Here is a 16,810-nt window from a genome sequence, read left to right as displayed (position 1 = left end):
TTAAAGAGCGAAGCGCTTTCCCACGGTGCACGGACCCTTCGGGTCAGCCACAGAGAACGCCCAACCCACTGCCCAGGCGCTAGTTACGTTTCGAATAGATCCTGTAAATTAGATAGTCGTCGTGTACTAGATAATAATGCTAGATGGTACAACTGTCGTGAAGGAAAACGAGCAGATACAAAACACACAGCGGAAAATCAATACATATGTGTACAACACAAGCAAGCTCGGGGTGAAGAGAAAGCAGGGAATGGGGGAGAGGGAAAAGGCTGTCTACTCCTGCCCGAAACCTTCCGTTTCCCTGGAAATTTACATTAGCAGGAAGTGAGTCACGAGGGAAGGGATACGCACTCGATAGCAAACGAAAGCTTTTGTTCTAAGCTTTCGTAATCCTCGTAGGGAGGTAGGTCCAGTCGATTGAAGCAAGTGTGGCTCCGGGGAAGACCAGAGGGATCCCCCGACTTTTCGATGGTAAACCGTCTAGGCCCATCAGACCCTTGGAGGTCCTTGAATCCGTTGACCGGTACGCGAGATGTGCCGGTCGTGAACTGCAGTAGCCGTGCCTTCTTCTCCGCAGGCCATGATCGAATACACTGCCAGAACCACTCAATGACCTGGTCCGTCTTCTCATACCCTCGGTAGTCGGTAAACTTGCTCCAGTCATCCCTAATAATCGTGTCATCAGTGGACGGAGAAGAATGGAGCGCATGACCACACACATATCAATTTCGGACATTCCTCCAATCAACAACTCTAGCTCACGCTCGTCGAAGACGTTAATGAGGTCCCGAGGAATCAATTCCAACAACCCATCCATAAAGGCGTCGAATTGTTCCTTGATACGCCTCGAAATTCGATACTCGACAACCAGGTCGACGTATTCCTTCTTGTTTTCCTCCGTTACAGGGATATCCTCCCCACCAGGTTTCAACTCGATGGTAACCATCTCTCCAAACCGTTCCTCGGTGAGGGAGAAGGTTTCGTACAGGACATCGGTGATGTCGTTCTCCCTTTACAGGCCATTAGCTTGGACAAACATACTTCAGGTTCAGCACTTACAACATCCATTTCAACGACCTGTGTAATTCCGCATTGACTGCTTCCAAATCGTTCAATGTCATCGGCTTCCCAAGAATCATCTTGTAGAAACTTGGCACAAAGTAGGCGTCGAGGAATCGCCGGTGGAAAATTGCAAGCCCCACTACGCGCCCGATGAACTTGAAGTAGCTAAGATGATCTGGGTTAATCCCAGAAGCCGGATTGATTTGGAGGGTGTAGTTGTCGTGTGTGGAATATTCGAACAATCCGTAACTAGGATTGAAGATTTCGTGCGAGAGCAAGAAGAACCATTCTCTACAACAAGAATTCAGCATACCAGCTACAAGTATCTCGGACGAAAACACACGCACCTTGACACACCGCCATAATCCAAACCATCCTCACCATCGAAGCTGACCATCAACCTCCGCTTCAAGTCCTCACCAGTCTGCGCCATAATCGCACTGTAACTGTCCTCCATAACCCTGTTTCGGCGAACTTTGATCTCGCATTTGCCAGGCAACACCCGCATCTTGGGTTGGCTGCGGAAATACACGACCTTGCGCCTGTAGTCTCGCTTGTACTGCGGCGCATTGTCGTCGACATTGGTCGGTAATCGAGGGTCGTCCCAGGAAGTGGTTCGAGTGTTGTGGTCCACAAAGTACACTCGTCCCGTGGAGGTTAATCGCATCTCCCATCCGGAGGGCAGGGGGCCCAGATTTACGTTGATAGATTGGCGAGGGACAACGGTTTGATTCTGTCGGTTAACTCGAGGGTCGTTCCATGTAGTCGTCCTCGTGTGATGGTCAACAAAATAGGGACGCCCTTCTGGCGTCCTCCGCTCTTCCCATCCCAGCGGTAGGGGGATATCAGGGAACGCATTCTGCGTTTGTCCTGCCGGGGTGGTGGCCACTGGGGTAGCGACCACACTCTGATTTCTGGAAGGACCTTGTGTCGGCTGTTGCGATTGGGGTCGAGTAGCAGGAACCTGCCCGTATTGATTAGGGCGATGCCAGTGTGTCGTGCGGGTATTATGGTCGACGTAATAGGTTCGACCTTGCGGATCAAGGCGGCGTTCCCATCCAGCAGGTAGTGGGTTCCCTTGCTCGTCGTCGGTTAGACGTTGGGGAACAGCGCTTGTGGACACGGGTCTCGGAACCGGCATCTCCATCCTTGAGGGAGCATTTGCGCTCGCGTTCAAATGGGTATGACTGGCCGAGTGGTGCAGGCTGGGACCCGGATGTGGACCGAAAGCTTGACGGTTGGAATCCTCTGACGCGGTGTGGGGCCGCTGCATAGGAGCAGGATTGGGTATCTGAGGGACGGTGGGTTGTTGTACATGCTCGGGTTGCTGTTGCATAGCAGGGGCGGGTTGTTGTTGGTATTGGTTGGGCTGGGGTGTCGCAGTGTGAGATTGGGATTGCATTGGCGGACCATTGGCGTAAGCAATGCTGAAGGATATCTTTCCATAGACAGGCAAATTGTTGCTGGACATTGTCAGCTCTTTATTCAGCACAACACCTGCACTGTTGGTCGCAATATTGATGGCCTCCGCAGCAGAGATGTTGATAACACCAAGGAATCCTTTTGAAGACGAGGTGAGCGCTTTTCGCCTGTACACCCTGTCTGTCACACACCTTGATCCCGCTTTCTAAACTTTCTATGGTCGAATATCTGCACTGCGATCATGGATGATGGACGAACAGTGCTGTAGAAGCCATTGTGAGCGGTGGAGGTTGGGACAAAATAGCCAGAACATACACATCGAATTGCTCGTTCCACACAGGACTCAGGGTCCTCCTGACTATGTTCGTTGTACTCGTCTGCTCTCCATCAACCGTAAGCACCGCAAATGGGTCGGGAAGACTGAGCAATTCTCGTTTCGCGAGACCACTAGCATTGAAAACTGTGTGGATTTATCAAAGCTGTTTAAATGTGTGGAAAGCGGTGAGCTTTATGCAGACGTACGCTTGAATCTCAAGGTATGTTCGGTTTCAGCGGCCAATCTGAGTGTACGAAGTAAGATATGTGAATCCACATCAAGTGCAAGGGACTTGACAAACCGGCTTGAGCTTGCCAAAGCCATCGAAGTCAAACTGGGCTGGAATATCAAGGCAGCGCCCAGGCCTTAGACAGCAACGATGAAGGAAATCCAAAGATATTGGTGGTAGCGAGAGGAAGACCAGCGTCGATTGTGAGTAACCTGACACAAACCCTTTCGCCGCCGTCCGTAGTAGCAACGGCACGTGCGAATTTGCACAGCATTGCCAGAACTGCTTTTAAGACGCCGGGGCAAAGTCCCTACAACGGCAAATTAAATTCACAGACGCTGCATCAAGCTTCTGGTGCACACTAAGTAGATAACTACTAGACTATGCCGTTCTAGGTCATTGGGTACATAACAGTCCCTGAAATGCGCTTCCGAGCAATTGGAGTGCTAAATCCGGCTTCCGCCCAGCGGTTACCCTCGAACGACATCACAGCGGCCGACCACAAATTGGAGGCAATGCCCGTAAATGCGACGGTGCCTTGCAATCCATCGTGAACCCGAAGGGAGTGCTTCGCCCCTGGTGGGCATACAATGGCCGTGTCGGCGTGGTTACTTCAGAAACCCAGTATGGTTGCCTGGTCAATGAAGTGAGATGAACATGCACATCGAGCTTCAAACAGAGAACATAACGTACCCAAACTACGTCTTGATTCCTAGTACATTCCACATAACTTTCCCGCTCTTCGCAATCAGAGCAACGATCACCTCGTGCAACTCTTGTAACCGAGTCCCAAGTTCAAGGGGAGACGGCATCGTTTCGATTGAGATGCGGTTGTGAATGAACGAATTGCTCTCTTCTAGAGAAAGCAACAGTTTCTCGACACCATGGGGAGCGGTGTGGTGCGCACTGTCATCAGGAGCAGCGTCCCTATCCTCATCATTTGGATCAAGGGGAACGGGAAACAGAGAGCTCGTTGAAGAAGAAGAGTTGAGGAGGTCCAGGCTACTTTTCTCCACAGAGAACAATGACGCGAACAGCGACAAAAGCGGGATGTCGAGCCGCGGTTGGGTGGTGGACTGGGGACGCTCCCCGGACATCTCCAAGGCACTCAATCGGGCGTCCCATATTGGCACGAGATCTTCGACTCTCGAGTTCTCCAGCCTCGACCACTGCGGGCCAGACGTGTTACCTGCAGTCGACGTCCGTCGCGGCGAAGGTCCGGAGAGTCGCGTCGCGTCTACATATCCCCGTCTACCGTCAGATTCACCGTGAAACGCTGGGGTGGCTGGCGATGAAGGTGACAAGGCACCAGATACCAGACTCCCGTCTATAGAGGAAAGCCCAGAAAGTGAGGGCGAGGAGAATGTCGACTCTATTGCCGACCATTCGGATAAGGTCGAAGGTTGACCGGGACTAGCTGGAATCGAGGATGGATTTGGGAAAACGTAGATGCTGTCTGCAGGAATATCCAATTCAGAGAGGGTTGGAGACGCATCAGAGACTTTCCCTGGGGATCTATTCGTCGGTCGACGAGGCCTGTAGGCAAAATATTGGGCCATGATGATGGTTCAGGAGCAAGCTGTCTGACGTCGTTGGACTTGGCTAAGGCTTGAACCTCCGAGTCGCCACCCGTGCGCTTTTCACCCCATTCTCGAGTTCGAACCCTGTCATTTGCATCCATTCGGAAACTCTCGTATCTCTGCAAGATAATACTATTGGTCTAAATCTGCGAAAACATGGAGCACGAACAGAAGAAGGCGCAAGAAAAAGCAAGAAAAAGCAAGAAAAATAATATCATTCTCATGAAACAGTCGTAGTCTCCACTGAATGTTTCCAAAACTTCTCCTTCTGCTCCTCAGTAGCCTCTGGGAATTTGTACGTTCCTATATCATCCGCGGACTGGTTTTGCCTATGCATCCCTTTCTTGTTATTGAGCAGAGCATACATCATATACTCTGCACAAGTGTCCGGCTTCATTGCAACGAGCCAAATAACAGGCCGGAGGAGGAAAAGGGCCAACTTGCCATACCAGCTGCTAAACTTGAAGGCCCCTGTATTGACAAACCCGGGATAAATGTGGGTAAAACCGATATCTGGCTCTTGCTTCGCAAAAGCCTGGTTTCGGGTGAGCCAGAGTCAACATGAACCAGTGGTAAGTATGAACGTACCTCCACCATCAAGTCGTTATAAGAAATCCCCTGCATCATTCCAGCAAGCCCAGTGTAGTTTTTCCTGAGTCCCAAGTTGTCGAAATCAATAGGAGCACCCTGCCCAGCTCCCAGAATCGACATGGCACTGACATCCTCCCCAGCCTCCTTCGCCTTCCTCAGAAGTGGTAGAAGACTATGGATGGCTTTGAACCGAGAGTAAAACCGACTCGCAAGTTTAGAATCGATACCCTCTTCAGTCCCGTCCCATCCATCCAGCGAGAATACCCCTGCCGACAGGGTAAGAAAGTTGATTTTCGATAGTTTAGACTTGAGTTGTTCGGCAAGCTTGTCAATGTTCTTCATGAGGTTGACATCACAGGCCAGGAATTCGTAGCGCGCGCCTTCTGCCACTGCCTGTTCAGAAGGCTTCGGAAGAGCTGCAATTATAGCGTTGGCGGCGGCCTCGTTTCGCCCGATGACAACAATGTGTGCCCGCCCTTTGGTATATCGTGCTACGGCCTTGACCATGGCCTCTCCTATGCCACTAGTTCCGCCAAACACGACGAACACGGGCAAGTAAGAGGGGGCGTACGCTGCATTAGAGGTTGTGACGGTGGACCAAGACGGCATCTTTGTGGTTACAGAACAACTTTGCAGGGTTACTCAGCTGCACGCCCGGCGCTCGTGTACATGCCATGTTTGCCCAGATCACGCCAAGGTCCCTTTCAACATCGGTTTACTTAGCGCTCGCTCGTAGTACTGCATATAGTACGTTGGAATCAATTGGGAAACCCGAAGACCATTTCAATGATCAAAGAAGTCGAACACTGCTTTGAGCACTGGCAGAAACCTATTTAAGAGGGTCAAGCCAGTTGGCCTTTGGTTTCTGGAGTATTCACCACCGGTGCATTGGTTTCTTTGGAACCGCGGCGACGACTCACAAACCAACGTGCGAGATACCAGCCACCTACAATGAGAATGAAGCCACCGACAATACCAATACCGATCCACCCTGATTGCTCCGCTGCCTGTTATCATGAAGTCAGTGGGTGATAAAAGCAAATTCGACTAATTCCACTTGCATTGGCCCAACCTCTCCACCAGCGTCCTGCTAATCCTCCACCGTCTTCCGCCTCAGCAGCTGCCAAGCATTGGGAACACCGCTCTCCGATGAGACTCATAATTGTAATCAGCGAGATGCTATCATGGATCATATTGGGATGAGTGATAGGCGGCATGGGTGGGATTCGAAAGTCACCTGAACGCGAGGATGATACTGAGAACGGTGAGTATTATACTCAATCCGGACATCACGTTTGTCTTGACTGCAAGCGCAGTACCAACGGAAGGGTCGAGCTCGACCGGAAGAACCTCTGCTGTAGGAACAACCTTCTCAGTCTCTGGGACCCCACTTTTCTTTGACGAGAATTCTTTGGCATCCGGAGGTGGAATTGCTGGGGCAGGGGCCCGGGCAGCGGGCTTTCGGGTTACCAATTTCCAAGTGCGTTCAGGGAAGCCTGTGTAGGAGTAGAGCATGATAATCGAGTCGGCGGAGTCAAGCAGAACCATTCCCGCTGTGAAAAGAAGCTAAAAATGGGTGGTTTAATCGTGCGTCTTGTGAAAAGTGCCAAGAGACATACCGGGAGAATGATGATATATGAGGAAGGGAAAGAGCCATACTCGGATTGCTTCTTGGCAATCGCGGAGACGGAGATAAGCGCGATGGAAGAAGCCGTGTCGAACCCTGGATATTCGATTGTTAAACGTGCGCTTGTCCTGGACTGAGCGAGACTGTGATGCTGACCGAAGCCAAAAAGCACCCCAACAGGATACATCTGGAAACGCGCGTCAGATCTCGACACCCTTTCAAACGACCAGTGGATCCTCACCTTCCAAGGTCGGTTGACGAAGTTCACTACTGGTCCTAGGATGCGCATCATGAGCATTCCTTCCGACTTGCGCGAATCATGCAGTCCTTCCACCTCTTCCAAGGCTTCTTCGTTCCTTTGTTCTTGCTGCTTTTGCTGGAAACCAGGCTCAGTTTGTGTGAGCCTAACGTCGTAAACGTTTCTAACCTTTCTGCGCCTTCGCAAAATTCTCCACAGAATGATAGAGTTGGCCAATCCCACGATGAACAAGAAGGATCCACTGACCGCAGGCCCTGTTAAGGATTCAGTGAACAATACAGCCGAAGTCTTAATCCGCCTTACCGATGATTCCTCCGACGTTGCTGACGGAATCGAGCCGATTGAATACATCGACAGAGATTGCGATTGCGATCGTCTTGATGGTATTTATCAGTCCATCAAATGCATCGAAGAATGCGACCAGAAGCTGGGACTGACCACGACGAACACGATGGTGCTATGACCAAGGGAGAAGTAGAGACCACAAGTCACTGGAAGCTGCCCCATGTTGATCAGGTTTCTTGTCGCATTGTCGATTGCACTGGCAGAGAGTATAAGTTATCAAGTTTGGTGACACTGAGCTGTATCGACGATCAGTGCTGTGGTTATGGGGACGATGGATAGGAATATTACCTACTAGTACTAGTACCTAATATGGTCTGCGTCCAAAGCGTGTCGAAGCCCAAGTGTCTTCGTTCGCAATGAGACCTTGGATACAACAGTGGGAGAAGATTTTAATAACTGACCCAGGCGAGGAGCGCTTGTCCCAGTACAGGCCGGGTTTCTGGCTTGCGAGCGAACAGGATAGCGGCTACGATCCAACATATGGCATTGGCCAATAAACTGGACAATTCAGCCACTTCTGGCGCTGAATAGAGCACATTTCAAACGCACCCTGCAGTTATAAGCAGCACTGATCGTCCAAAGATTGTCAGAGATAAGGCCATGGTTGAAGGACAGAGGACGTCGGGGATTCCAGGAGATAAGCTCACGGAGCAGGCTCTATTGGCTCCTGCTTTCCCGGCCGATGCAGCATGGTTCTCGATGATTCTGTGGCTACCTGCCTGGAGCTCAACTCTTCCATCGCCAAGACTCAGCGGCGTAGGGAGGAACAACTTGGTCAGACTAGCGCAAACGTCGGGCCAAGCGATGGTTCGCGGTCGCTTGGCTCGCGTTGTTGTCGCGTATTTGTTCTCCCGACTGTTCGGGGTTGGCGCTCTCATCCGTTTCACCAAGTTCATCGACGTGACAGACCAGCCTTCGACGACATATTTTTCGCATTTTTTCACCATCGACGCGATGCACAAGTGTCTGACCCGGAGATTGCGGGGGTACGGCGCAAACGTGGGAATAAGAATCCCGATGCTGTGACGCAATGGAGCAGGTCCAAGTGTGGATGATTAATCCGTTCCACTTGCACGCAGCGCTCAAGCGCTCGTCTGTTTTCCACCAAGCATGCAATCGGGAGGACTTCTCCACGAGTAAGTCTATTTTTGAAAGAAAAAGACAGTATTTGACGAGAAAGTAACAGACTGGCCGACGGTGCAAACCAGGCGTTCAGGACGATAGTACCCTATCCACGCGATCGAATCCCCTACCACTGGAACGTAGCCTGGATCCCCATTGCATGCTACTTCCCTTTCTTCTTCCTGGCCTATCTGGCTCGGAGGCCGGATACCTACCTCATCCGACTCCTCCTGCTGCCCTCAGTAATCTCCTTGATTCTCGTCGCAGCCTACCGCTTCACCTTTACACAACCAGAACTTAACGTCTACAACTGGGGTGCAGCACTCCTCGCAGCAGTGGCCATCGCAAAGAGCCTTGAGTATGCGTTGAACCCCGAGGGCATGCTCAAGGTCGGAGAGATTCGTCCAGGTGTTACAAAGGGCAAGGCCAAGCACGTGCCCAACGGCTCTGCCATCCCCAACGGCTACTATTCGCATTCCGACGAGGTCGAGGAGCGCCACAACTACTGGCTATACGATGCTTTCGAGCTAGCACACACATTGCGTGGCCTCCAATGGAAGTTTGGTCAGGGGATGCACATCCCACCATTCGAACGCCCTCTCGAACGCAAGGCCTTCCTTCGAGCAACTTTCATTTCCTTCGTCAAGAACTTCCTATTACTCGACCTACTCGAATCCCTGGTGAAACTCTTCCCAGGCGTGGGCTCCCCAACTGGAGGGTCCATCTGGTACTCAGACCTCAAACCGCCCCTTCGATTCGCCGTGGCAACTATCATCCACCTACTAACCGGGGGCGCAATCTTATCAGGCTTCGGTATGGTCTATGACCTGATAACCCTCATCGCCGTCGCCTTCTGTGGAAGCTCTCCGCGCTCCTGGCCGCCCGTCATGGATAACCCATGGATTGCGGAGTCGATGCACGAGTTCTGGGCCAAGCGTTGGCACCAGCTCCTACGTCAAACCTTCCTAGTCTTTGGTGGGTACCCCGGCAAGTGGATCGCCGGGCCTATGGGCATGGTGTTCGGGACCTTCCTGGCGTCTGGGCTATTCCACGAGTGCGCGATGTATAACATGGGTCGGGGATATGACCACAGTGCAACCCTCTTCTTCGGCGCACAAGGACCAGTATTGGTACTGGAGCGTCTTTGGCGGAAGGTCACTGGGAAGAGGGTTGGCGGGTGGCCGGGTAGGCTATGGGTATACTTCATTATGTTTATTGCAGCACAGCCGATGGGTGCGTGTTCATTAGACTTTCGTTGCCATCTGGGGCTAACCCGTATTACTCAGTGAACGCATGGCATCGTCGTGGCCTTGGTGGAGGCATGGTGATTCCACCATTCATTAGTCCTATGAGAATATTTATTGTACCCAACATCCAGAGGTTTGTAAACAGCCTTCACTGATCACTGACTCACGGTTCCATCGGCCGCAAACTTAGAATACGAGACCCCACCTCATGTACCGTATACATACTGACCACGATCTATAACTATCCCCTCTAATTGACTATTTCTTGGAGATTTTCGTTGAATTCCTTGATTAGACTCCCAGAACAGAATATATGCTGATGCTCGGTTCCATCCAAAGCCTTGAACTAATACCCCGTTTCTGTCCCCGGCGGCCCAAATAGAAACCTAACTGTTCCTTCATTCTTCCCTCCATAATTCGTAGCAGCAGCCGCACTCCTTTGCAATGCCGTATTCAAGTCCGATTGCATGTCCATTGGCTGTGGCGGCTTCCTCGGAAGCTCCTTCTCTCTCATCGCAATCTTCAAACGTATAAGCTGTTCAGGTTTCCACGGCGATTGAAGTATCTGCGGCAGTTGTTGTCGATGTGACGATGAATGTGGGTGCGGAGAGGAGGGTGTGCTGGGCGAGGTGTTCGCTGAGGGATTTTGAGATGATTGGATGAATAGGTCGAGCACTGTGTGGGCGATGTCTGGCGGGACGGGAAAAGCTTAGGCATCAGGAAGTCATCAGGTAAAGAGGGAGGCGGTACCTTCGAGGTCTTCAGCATGAGATTGGAATTTCTGCTCCCATTGTCCACGTTTACTCAGTGTATCGGCAATTTCGTGACTCGTTTTCGAATCAGGTTCGTCTTGTTCCACAGGTAGCTCGAATGACGATAGCAGGGCTGCGACATAAAGGCTTCCAAGCGCAACCGTGTGTGGTGGGTATTGCAGCGGGAGCAACGTCCGGTGGCTAAGAGGGCGGTACATTAAGCAGAAGGCGAATAGCAGTAACATCTTGACCCACCAATCGATAGCAACCCTCCACGCAAATTTGATGAGTTTCTTCGAAGCTACATTGGCGTGGTGGGCAAGACGACTGCATGATACTCGAAGGGGACATACCTTTCATTACACGCCCGATCTTAATCACATAAGGGAAAGGTAGCCGTGCCGTGAAATTGAAGCAAATGGTTTCGAGCATGAGTCTTTCAATGGCGAGCAACCGAGCTCTATCGCTCTCCACTAGCTATGTACCGGGATCTGTGTTAGAGCTTCCTACGACAACAGCGTTAGACTGCTCAAAGTAACGTACCTGTGGATCCATCGTGTCAAGGTCCACCTCTCCAGTAGGGTGTTTTGACCTCGCTGCCAACTCTGGATTCCTGATGCCATACGCGACAGCGAGCAAGTCCCTTGGTTTCTTCAGCGTATCATGCATCTTGGTGGAAACAAACAGAGCAGCTAGGCAGACGTCCTGTACAGGCGTTAGAGGTGCATCCCAGGAACAAAATGGAAGGTACGTACAGTGTATACAAAGTCCTTTCTCGGGAAGAACAGATGGAATCGGTGGTAGAGGCATTGGGCAGTCGCTACCGTTCTTCGAGGACTATATGCAAGCGCTCAGCACCTGCACCTCATCTCTCAGATACGAGTAAAAAGGCACGTACAATCCAATCCGGGTACTCATAGCATCAATGAAACTACACGCATTCTGCCTGGTCTTCTCTTCCTGCGTTACGGAGAGCTTTCCGCGCTGCTTTTCTGAGAGATGTTCGAGTTCAGCTGGCGTGAAGTATGGGTGGTGGTATCGAGAGGTTGATGCCGGTGTTTGTGCTGAGGAGGACATGGAGATATGACTGCACGTATTGGCTGGTGGTCAACCCACTCCAAGCCTGTCGCGTCGGCGTCAATTCGCGGAACCTTCGTTTTGGCACTGCCACCCCCTAGTAGTAGGGCGGTCTCCCCGAAGACACCTAGACAAACCATTTCACGTTTAGAAAGAGCGTACATATAACAGGATAAAAGAGAGACAGGAAGCGAGAAATAGTATTAAACGAACCAAAGCGGGCTTATACAGCTATGAGCCAGTCAGACCTCAAATACAAGTTCAAGGTATGCTCAGATCGTATTTACTTGGTGATAACCATTATATTCCTGTGAATGAGACGCATTGATTGCCTGAAGAGAACATGGAAGTTATTAAGGGCGATTCCTCGCTTCAATGGAAAACAAACGCACCAGACAGACGCCCAAACATTCGGGGAACGATAAGACCGCAGGAAGAGGGATTCAGAGTAAGAAGAGAGATATTTCCATCAATAAATACAGCTTTGGTTTGAGATATGCAGGTCAAACGGGGTGGGCACCCGACCATCCCAATGGGCGCTCAACTTCTCGTTTCGAGGAGGCAGGGTCACCGGTGGGCGTAGCGCGCTCTGATGGACCCATTGATGGTATTGCCGCCGCGCCTTTGTTTGGTTCGAAGGCCAATAATCAACACGCGCGTGTCGGTCGTCGTCGGCCCCGTCGCGCTCATCCCCAGAGAGTCAGACGCCCGCGATTAGACTTTAGACCCGCTTTCGACATGACCGTCGCCTCGACCTCAACGCAACCTCCGCCAACGAATGGCTCTCACAACGAAGACGACGAATTTCTTGACTCCGTCGAAGGCGAGATCACATTTTTCCGGTCCATAATGCGCGCTCGACCAGTCGGAATCCACCGCTACTTCCACATTCTCGCCATCCGTAACGCCATTCTACAAGATACAGGACGTTCTGTCACCATTGAATCGCTATGGAAGAAACTCCGTGCCTACTACAACCTCGACGCTCTGGAGGTCGCAGTGAGTCCAACTCCAAACAGTACGGTCCTCAACCTCGCTTCTTGACGTCCATTTGAATGAACGTAGGATGCAGAACATGAAAACTCCTTCATCCCACATAAAAACGCCCCGCCAGTGCCGATACCTTCACCTCAACCGGACGAGAACCTAGCATGTCACCCGTTCTTCAGACGGGAGTTTGAATTGCCGTATGACGATGATATCGAAGCACTCGTGGCCGAAAGGCGGATGCGCGCCACACCTTCAGCGCCATCTACGCCTCCCAGTTCTCCACCACCGCAACCTACTTCATCTAAACGACCAAAAACAACCAAGAAACGGGGGAAGAGCAAGGTTCAGATGGCAGGGTTGGTGGGTGGGGATAGTGATAGCAGCGCGCTGACGCAGGAGAGTGGCGATGAAGGTCTGCCGGAGACACCTAGGGATAGTGTAATAACGGGAACGGATGGGGGCACAGAGTACGGAGACGATGAGGACGTTGAGATGCAGGATGCATCTGCCTCTGCTCCTCCGCGTATGTTTATATCGTTGCACTGTCTGAACTTGGACTTAATTTGGGGTCTTACAGGTCGTTCAACTTCGCCAAAACCCACCCGTGGTCGACCAAAAGGGGGCAGTACAAGGGGGCGGAAAGGCGGCACGAGAGGGACAGGGTCGACACGCGGGACGGCCAAGAAACGCAAACGATAATGCCTGTTCAAGCTCCTCTTTCCTTTTGGGCTTTTGGACGACGTATTGTATTATCATGTTAATCAGTTATACCCAGTTTCACGACGACGATTTGTTCTTGGAGAAGAACGAGCGGATATCTTTCTGGGCAGGATCATATGCTAGGCGCGAAATCCCGCCCTTCTGTCGGGTCTGGATGCAAGGTGAGTTCATGGCACAGTGCTTCGTAATATTGTACTGACCAGGCTGTCAAGATGGTTATGACAATTGACATGAAGGAATTTGAGCTTGCAAGGCCTTGACACAGTGTCTCCCGCAGAATCGCCCTGTTTACGGGCTATATCCGTCTAGCATTATTATGAGAAAACCACTGAAAACTCACGTCGAAGCCAAACTCGATCCTCGTCCAGGCCGTATTTCTCATGCCTCGAAGGTTCTGACGAAGTTCGAACTCTGTCGAAACTGGGTTCTTGTGTTTCTTCCAGAGAAGCACCACAAGCTCTGGGATGAATAGACCATGACTCACAACGGCGATATGCACGCTTTTCACCTGCCCCTCGGCCTCTTGTTGCACCAGAGGCAAGATGACGGTATCCATGAACTCCCGCGCCCGTTCCGATACATCATCCTTGCTCTCCCCGCCAGGGAAGCGTTCATGTCGGGAGAAGACGGGGGGATATATCCCCCTTGAAAAGTGCTGTCGAAGAGTGAGGTCCTTGTCTCGTTTGTGCTTGTAGCTCGTGCCTTCTGCTGCGCCGAAATACTGCTCACGGAGGAGTTTAGTTGTATGCAGTTTGGTGGAGGGTCGCTGAGCTGCATGGATGGCTTGAGCTGTCATAAATGCCCGCTTCAGGTCCGAAGTGTAAATGTCCGTGAATGATGTGGTCGCGAATGAGAGTGCAAGGGCTTCTGCTTGCTGTTACGAAAGTTCAGGTCAGACTGGGGTTGGGAGTGGGTGTACGCGCATACTTTCACTCCTGCAGGTATCCAATTTAGCTACAAGTTGGATTAAAATGACTCCAGTGCATACCATGGGTGGTCAAGGTCGCGTCCTTCCAACCAGCCCACACGTCTCTCTGAAAACACGTCAAGCGCGTCCACGACGACAGTCACCAAAACCTCTGACAATATTATCTGTCGACTCTCCATGCCGAATCTTCTCGCGTTTCAGTCAGCTAGAGTACTTTCAAGACGCTCCGGTGACTCACAAACGTAATTTTGACCATCGCGAAGCAGTTGCACAGTCAAGTCGTGGAACAAGAGCCAGCGGGCGCTAATCAGGACGAGTAAGCTCAGGATCTCGTAACCGGGGATGACTAAGCGACCCACGCTGAGCGGGCACAGCCTCGCTTCGAGCACTTTCGCCCAGAGTCATTTGTGTCCCGCACTTGCATTGCTCTAACAGGCCACGCAGCCTCTCAAGGCCGCGTAAGCGCTGACACTCACTGTCCTTATAAACCCACCCTCCTTGGATATATTCTTTCCCATACTATCAACCAGAAGGACGCCCACGACGACGAACATGGCTGAGCGCGATCAACAGCTTTTGGATATTGGGAAGCAATGCTCCCACCCCCAATGCAATCTCATCGACTTCTTGCCGTTCAAGTGTCAGCACTGCAAGGAGTCGTTCTGTCAAGAGCACTATCGAGTCGAAGGTCACCGATGCTCCAAGTACGACGAGACCAAGCACAACAGGGTTGCGCCGGATTGTAAGTCCTCGGTCCTGTGGCAATAAGTAGAGATAGATACTAACGAATATGTGGGTAGGCCCTCTATGCAACACTCCAGTCGCTGTTCCTCCAGGGCAGGATCCCAACATTCGGATGGAGCAGCACTTTGAGAAGGAGTGCAGTGTCGTGACAGGACGTGTGCAGGCGAAATCCACTCCACTCTGTGCAAAGGGGACCTGCAAGAAAGTCTTGTTCTCGCCGATTCGATGTGATGTGCGTGTTCAGTCTCCGTCCCGTCCGACTAGTTACTGAGGTCTGTCGTGTAGAAATGCAGAGCACAGTTCTGCGTGAGCCATCGCTTCCCTTCAGACCATAATTGCAAGGCTGCCTCAGCACCCACCACCCCTGCTGGACGCCAGAACGCTGCACCTTCGCGCCCCAATCTACCCGCGCTCTCAAGCGCTAGCTCTACGGCCAAGGAGATCAACGCAAAGGCTTCTGTGAAGGCTTCCGAAGCGGTCAACTCGATGAAGCAATCCCTTGCTCAGGCCAAGGCCAATACCAGCACAGCAGCGGCGTCTGCATCCAAGTCAATGCCCTTCAACAAGACTGATCGGTAAGTTATTGCTGGTTTATGTTATTCGTGCTCGCTCATGAAGCAGTAGTCCTTCCATGCCACCCTCACGACCTGTCACGAACAATACTACTGTTAATCTGCCCGCTAATTCGGCTGTCGCGTCCACCCCGGCTTCACCTACTGTAAACGACCCTAATGACGAACCTACTGCTCGACCTCCACTTGCAATCAAACCATACAACTCCTTCATGCCACCACCACTTTTCGGATTCGCTTAATTCTTCTCATGTCATTCAACACATTGTATCCATATCGCATTTCAATCCCATTTCAACTGTATCCATAATTCACTTATAGACGGGCTAAGGCGGAGAGGGAGAGTAGAATCAAGGCGATGCAGGCGCGAGAGAAAAAGGGGGTAAGTGGCTCTTTCTTTGTGGGTGGACTGCAGGTTAACACTGTCTTCCAGCTGTTGAGTGAGCAGGAGAAGCAGATACTGGCTCAATACCAAGAGGAGGCGAAGAAGGACAAGGATTGTGTGATCATGTAACCTCCTGCCGCACGCTTCAAGTTTTCGAATCATATTTATTAGTTGGTTGGATATCTATTATCGTAGTCGGAATGTTGTGTTTGCGCCATCACATTGATACCATGCGTCTCGTCGAATGTCGGGTGACGTCCTTCTCAGTTCGCGGTATGGACCAATAACATTGACTGAAGCGGCGCGGACATACAAAGTGGTCGGTGTAAGGAATTAGTGGGTTCCGTAGGGGAGCAATCGCTTGCGAAGGTTTGCAGCTTGTGTTGGGTTGGCATACGCTGTCTGGCTGAGCCTGTTTTTCCTCTCCGCCGACTTGTGAGCGTTCAAATGTGAATGCCCGGCCTTTCCCTAAACGCAGATAAGGCCATGTCAGCACCAGACTTGAACAGGAAATAGAATAAACGAACGCGTTTGAAAGCGGTTCCACTGCCCAACGACCTCCACCGTTTTTTCGCGCCAGAGTGTGACTTGAGCTTGTATCCTGCTTGAGCGACTGGTGACGTCGAGAATAGCGACCTCTGCGCGACAACGTTGTTGGAGAAGATGCTAGAGCGCAGACATGTGTGGCAAGATGTTGCTAACCGGGCGAACATGTTGGTCGGATTGTGGTGGTCGTGGTTGGGCTGAGCGTCGAGGCGTCTTCCTCCGCTGACCCGCTGTGCCAAGCCTTAATGGTGGCCAGCACAGCAATCTCCGAGATCGGGCCACATCCTGATTCAGCA

General features: G+C 51.6%; 10 protein-coding genes across 10 annotated transcripts; 3 read left to right on the top strand and 7 right to left on the bottom strand.

Moving 5' to 3' along the window:
* Nucleotides 1–83: 83 nt before the first annotated feature.
* CC1G_07156 (ubiquitin-protein ligase) lies at nucleotides 84–3,124 on the bottom strand (the record flags this gene model as incomplete). The annotated part of the gene is made up of 8 exons (XM_001835680.2): nucleotides 84–301; nucleotides 352–666; nucleotides 720–1,010; nucleotides 1,060–1,353; nucleotides 1,410–2,622; nucleotides 2,676–2,746; nucleotides 2,800–2,944; nucleotides 3,007–3,124. 8 exons carry the CDS (start codon nucleotides 3,122–3,124, stop codon nucleotides 274–276), a joined length of 2,475 nt encoding a protein of 824 aa, XP_001835732.2. The 3' UTR covers nucleotides 84–273.
* Nucleotides 3,125–3,727: 603 nt separating this feature from the next.
* Nucleotides 3,728–4,588, bottom strand: CC1G_07155 (hypothetical protein; the record flags this gene model as incomplete). The annotated part of the gene is made up of 1 exon (XM_001835679.1): nucleotides 3,728–4,588. One exon carries the CDS (start codon nucleotides 4,586–4,588, stop codon nucleotides 3,728–3,730), a length of 861 nt encoding a protein of 286 aa, XP_001835731.1.
* A 241-nt stretch (nucleotides 4,589–4,829) lies between these two features.
* CC1G_07154 (hypothetical protein) lies at nucleotides 4,830–5,809 on the bottom strand (the record flags this gene model as incomplete). Its single annotated transcript, XM_001835678.2, has 2 exons — nucleotides 4,830–5,144; nucleotides 5,198–5,809. The coding sequence occupies 2 exons, from the start codon at nucleotides 5,807–5,809 to the stop codon at nucleotides 4,830–4,832; spliced, it is 927 nt and encodes a 308-aa protein (XP_001835730.2).
* Nucleotides 5,810–6,433: 624 nt separating this feature from the next.
* CC1G_07153 (hypothetical protein) lies at nucleotides 6,434–7,593 on the bottom strand (the record flags this gene model as incomplete). Its single annotated transcript, XM_001835677.1, has 6 exons — nucleotides 6,434–6,766; nucleotides 6,820–6,923; nucleotides 6,984–7,014; nucleotides 7,069–7,340; nucleotides 7,390–7,462; nucleotides 7,525–7,593. 6 exons carry the CDS (start codon nucleotides 7,591–7,593, stop codon nucleotides 6,434–6,436), a joined length of 882 nt encoding a protein of 293 aa, XP_001835729.1.
* Nucleotides 7,594–8,031: 438 nt separating this feature from the next.
* Nucleotides 8,032–10,058, top strand: CC1G_07152 (hypothetical protein; the record flags this gene model as incomplete). The annotated part of the gene is made up of 4 exons (XM_001835676.2): nucleotides 8,032–8,417; nucleotides 8,511–8,567; nucleotides 8,618–9,786; nucleotides 9,840–10,058. The coding sequence occupies 4 exons, from the start codon at nucleotides 8,032–8,034 to the stop codon at nucleotides 9,953–9,955; spliced, it is 1,728 nt and encodes a 575-aa protein (XP_001835728.2). The 3' UTR covers nucleotides 9,956–10,058.
* Nucleotides 10,059–10,146: 88 nt separating this feature from the next.
* On the bottom strand, nucleotides 10,147–11,629 carry CC1G_07151 (hypothetical protein; the record flags this gene model as incomplete). Its single annotated transcript, XM_001835675.2, has 7 exons — nucleotides 10,147–10,490; nucleotides 10,551–10,753; nucleotides 10,808–10,853; nucleotides 10,906–11,029; nucleotides 11,096–11,257; nucleotides 11,308–11,389; nucleotides 11,451–11,629. The coding sequence occupies 7 exons, from the start codon at nucleotides 11,627–11,629 to the stop codon at nucleotides 10,147–10,149; spliced, it is 1,140 nt and encodes a 379-aa protein (XP_001835727.2).
* A 738-nt stretch (nucleotides 11,630–12,367) lies between these two features.
* CC1G_07150 (hypothetical protein) lies at nucleotides 12,368–13,318 on the top strand (the record flags this gene model as incomplete). Its single annotated transcript, XM_001835674.1, has 3 exons — nucleotides 12,368–12,628; nucleotides 12,695–13,142; nucleotides 13,197–13,318. 3 exons carry the CDS (start codon nucleotides 12,368–12,370, stop codon nucleotides 13,316–13,318), a joined length of 831 nt encoding a protein of 276 aa, XP_001835726.1.
* Nucleotides 13,319–13,396: 78 nt separating this feature from the next.
* CC1G_07149 (hypothetical protein) lies at nucleotides 13,397–14,523 on the bottom strand (the record flags this gene model as incomplete). Its single annotated transcript, XM_001835673.1, has 6 exons — nucleotides 13,397–13,489; nucleotides 13,540–13,623; nucleotides 13,680–14,213; nucleotides 14,267–14,274; nucleotides 14,328–14,373; nucleotides 14,506–14,523. The coding sequence occupies 6 exons, from the start codon at nucleotides 14,521–14,523 to the stop codon at nucleotides 13,397–13,399; spliced, it is 783 nt and encodes a 260-aa protein (XP_001835725.1).
* Nucleotides 14,524–14,819: 296 nt separating this feature from the next.
* On the top strand, nucleotides 14,820–16,097 carry CC1G_07148 (hypothetical protein; the record flags this gene model as incomplete). Its single annotated transcript, XM_001835672.1, has 5 exons — nucleotides 14,820–15,009; nucleotides 15,068–15,243; nucleotides 15,297–15,586; nucleotides 15,905–15,965; nucleotides 16,017–16,097. 5 exons carry the CDS (start codon nucleotides 14,820–14,822, stop codon nucleotides 16,095–16,097), a joined length of 798 nt encoding a protein of 265 aa, XP_001835724.1.
* A 204-nt stretch (nucleotides 16,098–16,301) lies between these two features.
* Nucleotides 16,302–16,681, bottom strand: CC1G_07147 (hypothetical protein; the record flags this gene model as incomplete). Its single annotated transcript, XM_001835671.1, has 2 exons — nucleotides 16,302–16,436; nucleotides 16,496–16,681. The coding sequence occupies 2 exons, from the start codon at nucleotides 16,679–16,681 to the stop codon at nucleotides 16,302–16,304; spliced, it is 321 nt and encodes a 106-aa protein (XP_001835723.1).
* Nucleotides 16,682–16,810: the final 129 nt, after the last annotated feature.

This window comes from Coprinopsis cinerea (genome assembly GCF_000182895.1).
Source record: "Coprinopsis cinerea okayama7#130 chromosome 8 map unlocalized cont3.8, whole genome shotgun sequence".
NCBI lineage: Eukaryota > Fungi > Basidiomycota > Agaricomycetes > Agaricales > Psathyrellaceae > Coprinopsis > Coprinopsis cinerea.
This window is presented reverse-complemented; position numbering and strand designations above follow the sequence as displayed.